Here is a 13,107-nt window from a genome sequence, read left to right as displayed (position 1 = left end):
TAACACACGCACACACACATATTCAAGTATATGTGTGTGTGTGTGTGTGAGTGTGTGAGTGTGTGTGTTTGTGGGGGGTGGGGGGGGGGTGATTTGAACAAGAGCAGGTTGAATTCCTCCCCTGAGGCAGATCAGAGCCTGAGGATTTCACACACACACAGTTTGTTACATGTGTGCCTGATGTTGCAGTGTCCCTTCTGAAGACAGCGCCCTCTACAGACCACCCAACGTCCACTCCCTCAAACTGAAGTGTCCTGCAGTAAAAAAGTTCCATGAAATGTCCAGAGACACTGACTCAGACATATGTTCTCACATACTGAACCTGGAGAACACGTGAGGAACACGTGAGGAACACGTGAGGAACATGATCTGAAAACCACTTCACCCCGATCCTCAACCTGAACCCTCAGGTTTCTCTTTGTCTTCATTCAGATCAGACGTTGATGTTTTTTAAAAGCTGCTGATTCAGACACATCAGCTGCTGTTTGAGGCGTCGCCCACAACCTATTGTCTTCAACCCCCCTCCACCCCCCTCACACACACACACACACACACACACACCCCCACACACACACACACACACACACACACAGTCAGCATGTCTACAGTCAGTGCTGATCGAACAGTAAACAATCTCATGTCGATGCTTCCGTGTTTCTTGAGCTGCTTCAGAAATTCTCCTGAGTCATTTAATCAACAATGTCCCGATGAGACGAAGCAGCAGGAGAGTCTCCTGAGACGTGTCCACTGTCCCTGTCTCAGGAGAGTCTCCTGAGACGTGTCCACTGTCCCTGGACACGTCCTCAACTCATCGCTGGTTGCAGCCTCTAAATCAGAGACTTTTGAAAACTGGTCTCGTGTTATTTTGAAAACTTCAAACTTTTCTGTTTGTCTATAAGGTTTCATGAGTCGACCTCTGACCCCAAGTCTGCTCTTTACTCTGAAAACCCTCAGAGACAAACAGATTTCATTCCTCTCTGTTCGTTGTGTGTGTGTGTGTGTGTGTGTGTGTGTGTGTGTGTGTGTGTGATGACAGTTGGTAGTGGCAGCAGTAATCTCCGGCCCGCGGTGCCTTCACAGGAGTCACAGACAAAACAACAATCTGAACGGTAACTGAAGACTGGGATTATACTGTTAGTGTGTGTGTGTGTGTGTGTGTGTGTGTGTGTGTGTGTGTGTGCGTGTGTGTGTGTGTGTGTACTTGTACTCATATCTTAGTGAGAACATTTTGGTCCTCACTTTTTGAAGAGGCTTGTTTGAAGGTTAGGACTTAGTCTCAGGATTAGGGAATGTATTCAGTCAATGAGTGTCCTCATTAAGAAAGATATAAAAGATTGATTTTTATAATCACCCATAAAATGATAACCATCCGAGGTCGACTCATCATAAGTACTGAGACGTACGTTCTCCTGTTGAAGCCAAACGTTTGTACGACATCAACCGTGCTTTAAGAAAAATGTGTGTGATTCATGGTGACGTGAGCAAAGACACAAACTTATATAAAACACACAGTTAACACATTTTAGACGCTTTGGTGATTAAAGGACAATGTTTTGAGTTTATTGAAGACAAACCAGTTGACACATTCATGTCACTGACAAAAATAAAGATGGATGACATGACAGCTCAGTAAAGGAAAGCCAAAGCATCTTTCTTGCCCCCTGGTGGCCGGCTGCCGTATAGAAAATAACAAATCCTCCATGAAAGCACGGGGGGGCATGGACAAAACAGAAAAATCCAATTAGAAGATAAATAATAGTTTGTTCAAGTGTTTCTGATCAGTTTGGTTTGAATCAGTTATTAGATGATGTGAAAAAAGGCGGAGACGACATGATTGACAGCTGAGACTGACTCAGGATTCATTTCTAACAGGAAGTTTCAAAATAAAACTACACTTTGGTTTCTCAATAATCAGAAGGAAAACAAAACTTCTACTTCTGAAATTTAGCACAACGTCAGTAACGTCTGACGGGGACATTGATCCTCTTTGCTGGTTAGTCCAACCCGGTCAGGACCCGGTCAGGACCCGGTCTGTCCTGTCAGGACCTGGTCAGGACCCGGTCAGGACCCGGTCTGTCCTGTCAGGACCTGGTCAGGACCCGGTCAGGACCCGGTCTGTCCTGTCAGGTAGCCCCCGGCCGGGTCCGACAGGAGGCACTGGTTCTGTTGACTGGCGCTTCGGTTCTTGGCGTTGATGAGGAGCAGAGGAGACTGAGAGTAATGAGCGATGATGTCTCTCACTGATGGAAAAGACTGGACACACACACACACACACACACACACACACACACACACACACACACGCACACACAAATTAGTTGCCAAACTTCACTTTGACTCATGGATTGCCTGCTTAGATTGCAGAGGTCAAAGGTCACAACGATCTCATATGAGTCTGGACAAATAAAGCATGCAGACTGAAGCTGGGCAGGTTGGTGGGAGGACAGGATGGTTCTGTTTCCCAGTCGAGCGTGTGTGGTCATGTTCACCTCCTGCACTTTGAGTCCGGTCCCCAGCTGGAAGCTCTGGTTGTGCTGTCGAATCTGGATGTTGTAGACCTTGTCCTGGTAGAAGACCATCAGGGTGAAGGGCTGGTTGTCCATCTGCCGGGTGCTGTCCCTCACCAGGTACGCTCCGTCCTCCAGAGACACACATGGAATGTACTCGTTACAGGTGAACTATAATAAGATGAGTTCTACTATGTTCACCATCAAGGTCACAGCTAAAAGAATCCTGCTCTATCATTACCAGATTGAATTGATATTTATGTTTAATGAAATAAATAAACAGTTATTTTCAATTCATTCAGTTTCAGTCTACTTTGATTTGTTACCCTTCTGACTTGTCTCAGACTTCCCTCTGCCTGACCTCTGGTCACTCTACCCACGTACCAGCTGGGGTCCAGCTCCTGCCACACACACACACACACACACACACACACAACAGAGATAACTGTTCTGAGACACAAATACAACAGCACCACCTGCTGGTAAGACATCAGAAATACATAAACTGATCAATATTATAATTTAATAATAATACTGTAATAAGAACAAGATTTGATTGATGAAGCGCAAATTAAACCAATTCTCTTTTTGAGTTGATTAATTCATTAATAACTGAACAGCGTAGCTTCAGTATGAAAGGAAGGTTACAGCGCGTTTAATATCACATTGCTCACTTTCCTCTGAGTGTGTGTGTGTGTGTGTGAGTGTGTGTGTGTGTGTGTGTGTGTGTGTGTGTGTGTGTGTGTGTGTGTTAATGTATGTTAAGTTACCTGTGTGTGTGATGGTGGAGGATGAAACGATCCAACGAAGCTGCCTCTGTGTTTGTCCTTTGCTGCAGACACACACGTACACACACACACACACACAAGAGCACAAACACACACTCATACACTTAGGATCAGTCTGAATGATTGTGAATGTGTGTGTGTTTGTGTTCTTGTGTGTGTTCTTGAGTGTGTGTTGTCATACCTGGGTGCAGTTGGTTAGGCAGAGAGCTTGCTGAGTGAACACCAGGGGGCGTACTGTTGAGCAGGAAGTTGCAGCTGATTTATGAGTTTTCATCTTTACTGAACAAACCACAGAAAACCACATTTCTTGTTTCCTACCTTTCTCCGGGACGGGAGGGGGGAGCAGGGAGTCCAGGGCGGGGGGGCAGGCTCTTACTGTGAAGGGGGAAGGTGTTGTGTTTCGGAGCTGGAAGAGAAAAACACATTTTAATGAATCAAACTAACTCTATGTCTCTGTGAAACAGATTCTGTTGAAACTTATTGACAGGATTAAAAATCTCACCTTCATCTTGAGTTTGCTGATGAAAGAGAATAACAGAGAGAATTAATCAAAATAAAATCTTAAAACCAATAAAAAGTATTGAGCTGTAAAGCTGATTAACTGCATAATTATCATATAACACAGTTTTATGCATCTTTCTGTCGTGTATTCTCAAATGTCATCGTTAAAAATGAACAAATAGGAGTGAAGTCTAATACATATAATGTTATAACTTACATCTCTTCTTGGATCAAACCTGTGGAACAAAACCACAGGAAAATTATTGAATTATTAAATAACGTGAATAAACAGTTTAATTATCAAATCAAGAGAAACTTGAAGCAAAAGTGATGAACATGAGTTCATAGATGTTTAGACAATGAGCTGATGAAGAGTCGTGTACGTTTGAATGAACATTTCAATCTATGATATTTGATATTTGACGTGTGAAGTCAACCTGGTGGGAGGCGGCCGGGGGGAGGAGTTTGACCTGCTGACAGGGGAGGAGGAGGAGGAGGGGGGGGGAGGAAGACCGGGATGTTTGGACCAGGGAGGAGGATCCTGGGCGTTCGCCTGAGGCCTGAACACAAACACGCTCATGTTCACAGGACACATGCAGATTCTCTCAGTCTCTCGTTAACAACGTAAATTGACAGATTCATACGTTACTGCAAAGTTCAACAAAGTAAATTTAAAACTTTTTGAAAATCACACAGAACAACATTTAATAGTGAAGATACCTCCTGACATTGATATCCAATCAAAACTCACAATATGAATCAACTCAACCTTCACTCTCATTTATGGATTTGTTCATTTAGCTTGATGGAGGTTTTTGATTCAGTCTTTCTTTTGTGTATTTAATCACTTACTTCCAGGACGGTGCGCTCGGCTGAAAGAAACAGAAATAAAATTAAAACGATAAAAGGTGAGTTTTACGACAGCTGAGCTCCTCAGGGTTCTGGTCTCGGCCCCCTTCGGTTTTCAGTTTGAGCTGAAAGGAAACTCACCCTGTCCGTGGAGGGAGGTCCTGTGAGGAAGAGAAAACAAAATCAGTTTTCAGATTTATTACTTAATTGTCAGTTCACGTTGTTAAACAATAATTTAAAGGATTGGTTGTGTTAAGCTGATGTTTGCTGTCCTGTCTTCTTGAAGGAAATCGCACGCACTTCAATTCTTTGTTTGTGCATCAGAAAGAAACTTCAGAGTCCCTGAACGCATCAAAGGCTAAGTTACAAGAAAAGTTTTTTTACATTTCATGAAGTTTTTGTTTATGTTTATGATCCTGAGTTCAGTTTTACCTCTGATGGGGGAGAAGTTGTCCCTCGACTCTCTTCCCGGTTTGGAGGCACGAAAGATCTGCGGAGGCGCCGGAGGAACTGAACACAACAAATCATCAGCTTTAATCCACCAATGATGAGCTCTGTGAGAGTCACATGACCCAAACGTGGCGTTGAAAACCAACAGATCACATCAATCAAAAATCAATCATCCATTCATCTTGTTCAATTGAAAACTGCTATGACGATTAAAATGACTAGTAAAGTGACTTTCTTTCAGTGGGGGGGGCGGTGGTGCAGGCTACTCACATTTTCCTGAAGGTCGTCCTCCACAGTGGGGGGAGGCGTCTCTTCTAGAGGAGGACTCTCCCGGCTACAAACACAAACCACGCAAACGTGAATCATTTGAGCATCGGAGCCGAGTTGAAGAGAATCTGAGAGAGACTCACCGTCCGAGGAGACGGAGCAGCGAGCGAGGAGACGGGGGGGCGGGCACATACTGCAGGGGGCGGGCCTTTGGACGACATGTGGGTATCCCTTTTATCTACAAACACACACACACACACACACACACACACACGCGACCACACACAGTGACGTTGGTTTGTGAGCGTCTGTTCTAAGCTTCAGTTTGACTTCTTGGTTTTTTGAAACAAGAAGTAACCATATTTGGAGGAGTTGGGGGTGGAGCCTGACTGAGAGTTCAAGGACACACCCACCTACACCTGCCACCTGCACCCATTGGACGGTATTAGCTGTGATTAACACTGTGGTATCCACCCCCCAATACATAAGGAATCGCCCCCTGGTGGTCATTCCAACGCCTTGGCTTGCACTGGTGCTGACTGGGGGGGGCTGAGAGATGAGTGCGATCCCATATGACATCATACGGGGAGGAAGTACGAGACGAGTCAATAACACATGTCTTATAATGAACTGAGTGAGAAATCCGCGGGGGGACTGTTTCATACTCTGAGGCCCCCTACTGGCCCCTTCAAGTCACTACAGACAGCCAGAGCCCAGAAAATGTATTTGACACAATATGGGTCGGTTCAATTCTTTCTAAACGTGTTTACCGATGTAGTCCCCGTCTGCGATGGGCAGGGTGGGGCACAGCTTGTGAGCCAGGCCCTCCGGTGGCTCGGAGGGAGGCGGCTCGTAGTCATTGGCTCCGTCCACGTCATCGTTTGGAGACTCGTAGTCGTCACTGCTGCTGTCATGGCCGCCGCTGTTCGGACTCTCGTAGTCATCGTCGAACTCTTCATCGTCCTGAAGGAGAAGAAAAAACCATCAGATCACGTTCACACATTCCACCACAACCTTTCAGCCATATTGGTTATAAATGACGTGAATATTTCTTTGGAAAATGTTTTGCCAATGACAGACTCACAAACTCGTCTTCACCCCAGCCCTGAACCTCAGCAGGGGTCTCTGTGAAGAAAACACATTTACATGAAAACACATTAACACCGGAGTCAAGATGAGAAGACACTTCAAGTGTCCTCCTCACGGAACTACACACACCAACAGGACCTGAACACAACTCAGCGTCACTTTGTGTTTGTTCAATCCTCTCCAGAGTTTATAAGCAAACACACACACACACACACACACGTATTGTTTTGGTTGTGTGTCATTTTAATTTGTGTTTTTTAAATTTAGAATATTTAAATATTTTTAATTCTAATTCAAATGTCCGACTGAATATTCTTAAGAATCAAGTGCATGCTCTTTGAAAAGGAGAATTTGCAGGATTCTGCTCTAATATTATTATCATATCAGGTATTATAACATCTCAATAATTTCTGGGATAATATATTGTCCAACAAAATGTGTTATTGTGCCAGTCCTCCCTTAATATTTCGAATAATGCACCAAGTTACAGGTTTTCTTTCACAGATAAACATATCCAAGCAAAATTGGTGTCGTTCAAGTAAAAATCCTAAACTAAAGTCTGTATTGAGTTTGAAGATAATGTGCTCGGTCGCTCGGGGTCATCAGCTCGGACGCAGAAAATTGAGAAGACAAACAAAACGAGGACCCAGACACTCCTGTTGCTTTAAGACCCTGCTGATGAAGCTCGGCCTGCTCTGATTGGTCAGCTGATCCACTCTGTTGTGATTGGTCGGCTGCTACTCGTGTAGCTAGGCTACGTCAATCTACAGCTAGCCAAGCTGTTACTCTGTTTGAGTGTGATCACGATGTTCCGGACGAGGACCTCGTTACCTGGTTCCTTGTATTTGGGCGTCGCCCTGTGACAAACAGAGAGAAACAGATGAGTGACCAGCAGGTGGCGCTGCAGCAGCGTCACACGTGGGCGGAGTCTACGTACTTCTTAGGGAATAAACCTCGTTTCTCCTCCTTCCTGCTGATTTCACTGCTGATCTTGGCGATCATCCTGAGGAGACACACACTCGTCACACACACACACTCGTCACACACACACACACTCGTCACACACAGACACACTCAGGTACTTACGGAGCGTGGAGTTTAGGAAACTTCTGCAGGTCGTTACTGCTCAGATTCTACAAACAACAACATTAGATCACATGTCAGGGAGTTTGAGAAAATCAACATCAGCACTAACTCCTCTCCTCCTTCTCTACCTCCTCCTCCTCCTCCTCCTCCCTCTCTGAATTGGTCGGTGTGTGTTTCTTTGTGAACTCACCACAAACCTGGATCCGTTGATTGAATTCTTCATCACAGTTTTGTCACATCCGGACAGATTCATCTGAAAAACACAAACATGCAAATCTTCACCCACTCGTCTGTCTCCTCTTCCTCTTGTTACACATCCTCATTTCCTTTCCTTACTGCCTTCACTACCCCCTCCCTTTTCAGAGAAACTGCCTGTTGTTTGTGTCTTTTTTGTCGTAGTTTGTGTCTTTGTTGTCGTAGTTTGTGTCTTGTTGCCGTAGTTTGTGTCTTGTTGCCGTAGTTTGTGTCTTTGTTGTTGTAGTTTCTGTCTTTGTCCAGATTCTTGTGTTTGTTTGTAAATATTCCATGACAATAAAAAACAGTCGATCAATCAGCTTGTGTGTCTGAGCAGCAGGCCCCGCCCCTCACGTTAACCGACAGGTGGAGGATCAAGCTGCCGACATGTCGTAGTTTACTGCTGAATACGAAGTCATGTGACTGCAGAGAGAGAGAGAGAGAGGGTGCGGTGGTCTCTCACCCTCTTCATGAATTCTGCCAGTTGCTGTGGGCTCCACCCCATCACCTCCGACTTGGAGGGGACTCTGTCTGAGCTCATCCTGCGTCCTCCTGTCCTCCTGTCCTCCTGAAAGACGCTCTTCTGTCCAGCTGACGTCAAACCTGAGACAGTGTCTCAGCCTCCGTCCCTCACGGGTGGATCTTCCTGCTCGTGCACAGACGACCTTCTTCTTCCTGTAAAAGCAGACGACTCACTGAAGATAAACGAGCGTCTGAGTTTGACTTCCTCCGTCACCTCATCACTTTCTGACTCGAGTCTCGAAACCAGAGGAAACCAGAGGAAAGAAAAGAGACGAGCTAACCTTTAACCAAGATGGCTTCCTTCTTTCTTTCTGTGCCTCCTGTCTTCTGTCTTTCTCTTACTTCTCGTCTCTTGGAGGAAGTGAGTGTGCAGGGGGGGGGGGGGTCTGACCACAGAGCGGAACAGAAGCTCGAGCTGACTCCGGATCAGTGTCGAGCTCAGACTCTGAGACTGAAACTGCAAAATGAAAAACATTAAACTGGACTTTTCTTATTATTATTATTTAGCACCAGAGGTGAAGCGTGGCATCTTGGGAGTTGAAGTCGGCCTCTGATTAGGATTCACTCAGGCTCAAGTTAGAAACCGGTTTGTTCAGTTGACATGCTAGCTTAGCTTAGCATAAAGACTGACGGGGAAACTGTTCTGTGTCAAACGGGAAATGATTGACACGTGTGGTTGGGTGTGAATGTGTGTGTGAGTGTAGGTTCCTGTAAATACAGCATTGTGAGGACCAATTTAAGCATAGATGGTACAGAGTGGGGACGTCCGGTCCTCAGTGCTTCAATGAGCTTTTGAAGGATCACACCTGGTGTTAGGGTTAGAAGAGCTAGACACTTAGTTTCTATGGTTAGGGAAAGTATTATGTTAAAGAGTGTCCTCACTAAGATGGAAGTACGGATGTGTGTTTGGTGCTGCCTCAGTTATTTTAACTTTATTTAACAGCGTCATGTCCTTCCTGTCACATCAGTGATCGTCTCTGACACACTCACACTTCATGACTTCGAGTCTCATGAGAGATGCATTCTGGGAGTTAATTTATCATGATAAACTCTGACAGTCAACTGATGTCATGATATTGTTTGTACTTCCATAAAGTGGGAAAACTTATTAAACGTTAAAGCAAAGATTGTTTTTAATTGTTCATGTTTCTAGATTCTGAATTTAAATTCCACTTATTAGTGAAAGACGATGACTCCGATGAACACGTGTGTGAACAGCCTCTCTCTGGGATCAGTGGTTTTCAGAGTCCGAGCTGAAGTTGTTTGTCTGGATCTGATATTAAACTGATTATTGATTAATACTGATGTGATCAAACACATTGATCCAAATCTGCACCTGACACATTATATAAAGTCCTGATTGGAAACTCCACTCAGATTTCAGTGAACCTGATGAGAGGGTTAAGCGAGGCGGCCACCTCCAACTAAAGACAACAATCTAGTACTTGTTTACACAGCAGACAAAACATGTATTAGAAAAACTGTAACATGTTAATAATTCATTATGTGTTTTAATGAATACACTGTGAAGTAACTGTAGTAGTTTGTTAGACACCATGTTTTAGATCGGCCTGATTGACTCGTTATCGGTGTTCTGCAGGTGAAGCTCTGATTTCTTCTCATTCGGTTTGTCGTGGTGTGTTCACTGACACAAAGCTGCTGATAAATAAGAGACAAACTATAAAGTGGAATACCAAAAAAAATTGTTTATTAAAATAAAAATAAAAAAACGATTGACGCCGTTTGAGCTTTTCTTCATTTTCATGAGGAACCTTTGTTTCTGTCAAACTTTATTTTACTGTGAAGCAGAAATGAAGAGAAGTTGAGAATCTGGTAATGTTTTTGTCTGCAGGAACTTGAAAGCGTCACTTAAAGGAATCACTCAGAGATATTTGTTGTCTCATTTTCGTTTTGTCAGTCCATTGACGACTTTTCACTCAGCAGCTTCATCGCAGACGTCTGGGGTCGTTCACATGTGTCTCTAACAGGAAGCTGCAGGAGTAAACATCATCACAACAGAGTGATGGATAAAACTACCAAAATAAAAGCCTGGCTGTTACTGAATAGTCCCAACTAGGATGATGAACGAGATGTCAGGGGCCTGGAGCAACAAGCGCAGCGGGACTCGTCCGGCCTGAATTTACAGTCTGGTTCTGGTCTCTAACACCTGCCTGGTCCTGGTGCGCAGTGTGGTCTCAAGTCGTGGAGCATCAGTGACTCTTCTTGGACGAGCCAAACCCGGAGAAACCCATCACTGCCGCCATCTCATCGTCCTCCTCGAAGTCCACGTCATCATCCGCCCGTCGCTTCCTCTCCTTCTGCTTCTCCTTCTTGTAGGCCTTCGCCTTCTCCTCCTGACAACACACACAAACACACACACACACACAGACTAGAGTCAGACATTGACACTTGCTATCTAAATAAATCAATGTAATAAAATAAAAAAAATAAAAAATCTCAAACAAGAAATATGTCGTAGTTATGTAGTAGTATACTGGTACTTTAATTTACAGTGACAAAACAATTACTTTTGTTATTTGACTCTAATGTGACACACCCATAGTTTGAGTAAAAGTGAAATGAAAAGCTTTCCCAACAGAAAGTGACGGATGAATCTTCACAGCAGAAAGTGACGGAGGACGTTCTCACCTCCTCCCGCAGCTCCTTCATGCGCTCCTCGAAGTCGTACTCCTTCTGCTTCTCCTCCATTTTCTTCTTGTTTGCCTCGAAACGTTTCTGCACCTGATCCAGAGAAGAACGCTCCACACGCATCGACATGCCAAGGTTCCTCTGGTCTGCACGCACACACACACACAGACAAACACACACAGTGACCACCCTGACACATACATGTACATTTAGGCTTCACCCCCGCACTTACATGTCTCAATTTTAAAACCAAGACGACCAATTTCCATTTGAATGTTTTAGCCCCGTCCACACTAACACACCTGAAGACACACGTGACATGACAATTCACGTCCACTGGTCATGTGATGTAAACAGGAAGTAGATTGTTTAGTTACATCAAGTGCTCTGAAGGAGGAGCAGTGATGGTGAAAAGTTACAGTGGCTTTAGAACTGAGGCCGCAGCTTGGATGGAGCTGGAGATGATTCTGAACTCACGTTTCTTTCCGTTGATGTGATCCAGGAAGTTGATGGAGTCTTTGACGACACAGTCACAGACGTTACAGTAATAACTGCAAGAGAAGAAGTGAGTTGTCCAATCAGAGCGAGGCAGCCATCAACCGATCAGTCAACTAATAAGAATCAGAGACATGAAAATAAATAACTTTGCCGGTTTCATGGTGAAACTCTTACCCGCCCATATCCGACTGAGGAGTGGTTTTCGTGATGACGATGGTCTTTCCCAGTTTAGACTCCAGATCCACTTTATAGTCCCTGTGACGCAGGAGTTCCCGCTTGACGGGCGGAGTAATTTTCCCATCTCTTCTGTCCTTGTCTCTCTCCTCCGCCAGTCGTTTCTGGGCGAGGTTTTCATACTCGTCCTTGTCCCACTTCCGACGGAAGTCGTTCTTATTGGACTGAAGAGGAAGATGAAAAAAAGTCGAGTCAGACTTCAGGACTTTATTTATCAGGAGCACAACATTCACACTGAGCCGTCGCTGGCTCCTTCCAACCATGCTCAGAATTACTTTGAAAGAAATTCACACATGCAAAATAAAACAGAAAATGAGAACTAAAAGAACTATATAGAATAAAACTACAGTAACAACATTTAATGTACGCCTAAAACAAAAACAAAGTTAAATAAAACAAATAGAACAAATTGGATTAATATAATGTATGTAATACAGTTAGTAGTAGTGCAAGTAATAGAAATACAAGCTTTACTTCAAACCAGCAGAAGGTTAAACATTTATTCTGTAATAAATAATCTTACAGTATATTTGGCTTGAGATATTTTCTCATCTGCTGTCAAGTGTTTGTCAATTTTAACATTTCGTACTTAATTCTGAAGGAGACCGGAAGGATACCGGAAGTCTCATTATTTTGGTAGCTAGCGGTGCTGATGCTAACCTGTAGCAGTTAACGATTAGCATGCTAATGTTCGTTAGCTGCTGCAGCGCGAGCGTCTGAAACTCTTGATCAACACGTCAGACGGTTTAAGTGTGTGACGTCATCAGTGCAGATAAACATGAACACACGTCATAAAACCAGAGTCTCGTCACATTCACGTTATTTTATACTTTAATCGGTAAAACCAGCTCAGCCCAACACTCACCCCACTGCCAGACGCCATTTTGTTTCCTCGGTGACACAAAACAGCAACGGGAGTCGATTTAAAGGAGAAAGAGCGCCACCTGCAGGAGTGGAGTCGCAGGACAACCCTGCAGGCAGGAGGCAGATTTAATTTTATTAATTTTATACAAATCATTTCTTTGTTTAAATGTTATTTTATTCTATCTGCTCGTGTTTTAGTGTTTTCTTCTCTTTCTGTCTGCTGTTGGTTTTTCCTTGATCATCTCTTTGGAACATTCTTTAGAAAAGTGCTTATTAATACAATTAAACGTTAAAGGAATTTATTTGTAGTAATAGCTTCATATAAAATATAATCGTTTATTGTATTGGTACTAATACGTATCAATATAATATTTTTTTTATTGTTTAATAGTATTAATATTTACCTGTGGGATATTTCTTTATTTATAGTACTAATATGTAATTGTATGATGTGTTTTTAACTTTATCAGTACTGATATATGACTATGTGTTTTTTTTATGTAGATGTATATTAAGAGTCCTCACTGGGCCGGACATACGTCATCATCTGCCTGCGGTTCATGCAGCGC

The 13,107-nt window shown here is 43.7% G+C and overlaps 2 protein-coding genes across 2 annotated transcripts; both read right to left on the bottom strand.

The window, feature by feature from the left end:
- Positions 1-1,538: 1,538 nt before the first annotated feature.
- On the bottom strand, positions 1,539-8,666 carry lcp2a (lymphocyte cytosolic protein 2a). Its single transcript, XM_062406038.1, has 23 exons — positions 8,575-8,666; positions 8,235-8,446; positions 7,728-7,790; positions 7,538-7,584; positions 7,389-7,454; positions 7,283-7,308; positions 6,447-6,487; positions 6,133-6,325; positions 5,506-5,600; positions 5,366-5,429; positions 5,078-5,155; positions 4,787-4,806; positions 4,649-4,668; positions 4,234-4,356; positions 4,014-4,032; positions 3,798-3,813; positions 3,614-3,701; positions 3,477-3,529; positions 3,278-3,339; positions 2,834-2,908; positions 2,490-2,639; positions 2,089-2,253; positions 1,539-2,046 (listed from the first exon to the last, which is right to left on the bottom strand). The coding sequence occupies exons 2-22, from the start codon at positions 8,310-8,312 to the stop codon at positions 2,104-2,106; spliced, it is 1,527 nt and encodes a 508-aa protein (XP_062262022.1). The 5' UTR covers positions 8,313-8,446; positions 8,575-8,666; the 3' UTR covers positions 1,539-2,046; positions 2,089-2,103.
- A 1,313-nt stretch (positions 8,667-9,979) lies between these two features.
- zmat2 (zinc finger, matrin-type 2) lies at positions 9,980-12,631 on the bottom strand. Its single transcript, XM_062406039.1, has 5 exons — positions 12,540-12,631; positions 11,615-11,838; positions 11,420-11,493; positions 10,943-11,088; positions 9,980-10,647 (listed from the first exon to the last, which is right to left on the bottom strand). The coding sequence occupies exons 1-5, from the start codon at positions 12,555-12,557 to the stop codon at positions 10,504-10,506; spliced, it is 606 nt and encodes a 201-aa protein (XP_062262023.1). The 5' UTR covers positions 12,558-12,631; the 3' UTR covers positions 9,980-10,503.
- Positions 12,632-13,107: the final 476 nt, after the last annotated feature.

This window comes from Platichthys flesus, chromosome 15 (genome assembly GCF_949316205.1).
Source record: "Platichthys flesus chromosome 15, fPlaFle2.1, whole genome shotgun sequence".
NCBI classification, from domain to species: Eukaryota; Metazoa; Chordata; class Actinopteri; order Pleuronectiformes; family Pleuronectidae; genus Platichthys; species Platichthys flesus.
Note: the sequence above shows the minus strand (reverse complement) of the source record. Positions and strands in the feature narration are given on the sequence as shown.

Coding starts and splice junctions, on each gene's coding strand:
- lcp2a (XM_062406038.1), bottom strand. CDS start 8,312: ATGAGCTCAGACAGAGTCCCCTCCAAGTCGGAGGTGATGGGGTGGAGC. Junction 5,430..5,505: donor CTGCTCCGTCTCCTCGGACG/GTGAGTCTCTCT, acceptor TTGTGTTTGTAG/CCGGGAGAGTCCTCCTCTAG. Junction 3,340..3,476: donor GCCTAACCAACTGCACCCAG/GTATGACAACAC, acceptor GTGTGTCTGCAG/CAAAGGACAAACACAGAGGC.
- zmat2 (XM_062406039.1), bottom strand. Junction 11,089..11,419: donor TCACATCAACGGAAAGAAAC/GTGAGTTCAGAA, acceptor GTGTGCGTGCAG/ACCAGAGGAACCTTGGCATG. Junction 10,648..10,942: donor TGAAGGAGCTGCGGGAGGAG/GTGAGAACGTCC, acceptor GTGTGTTGTCAG/GAGGAGAAGGCGAAGGCCTA.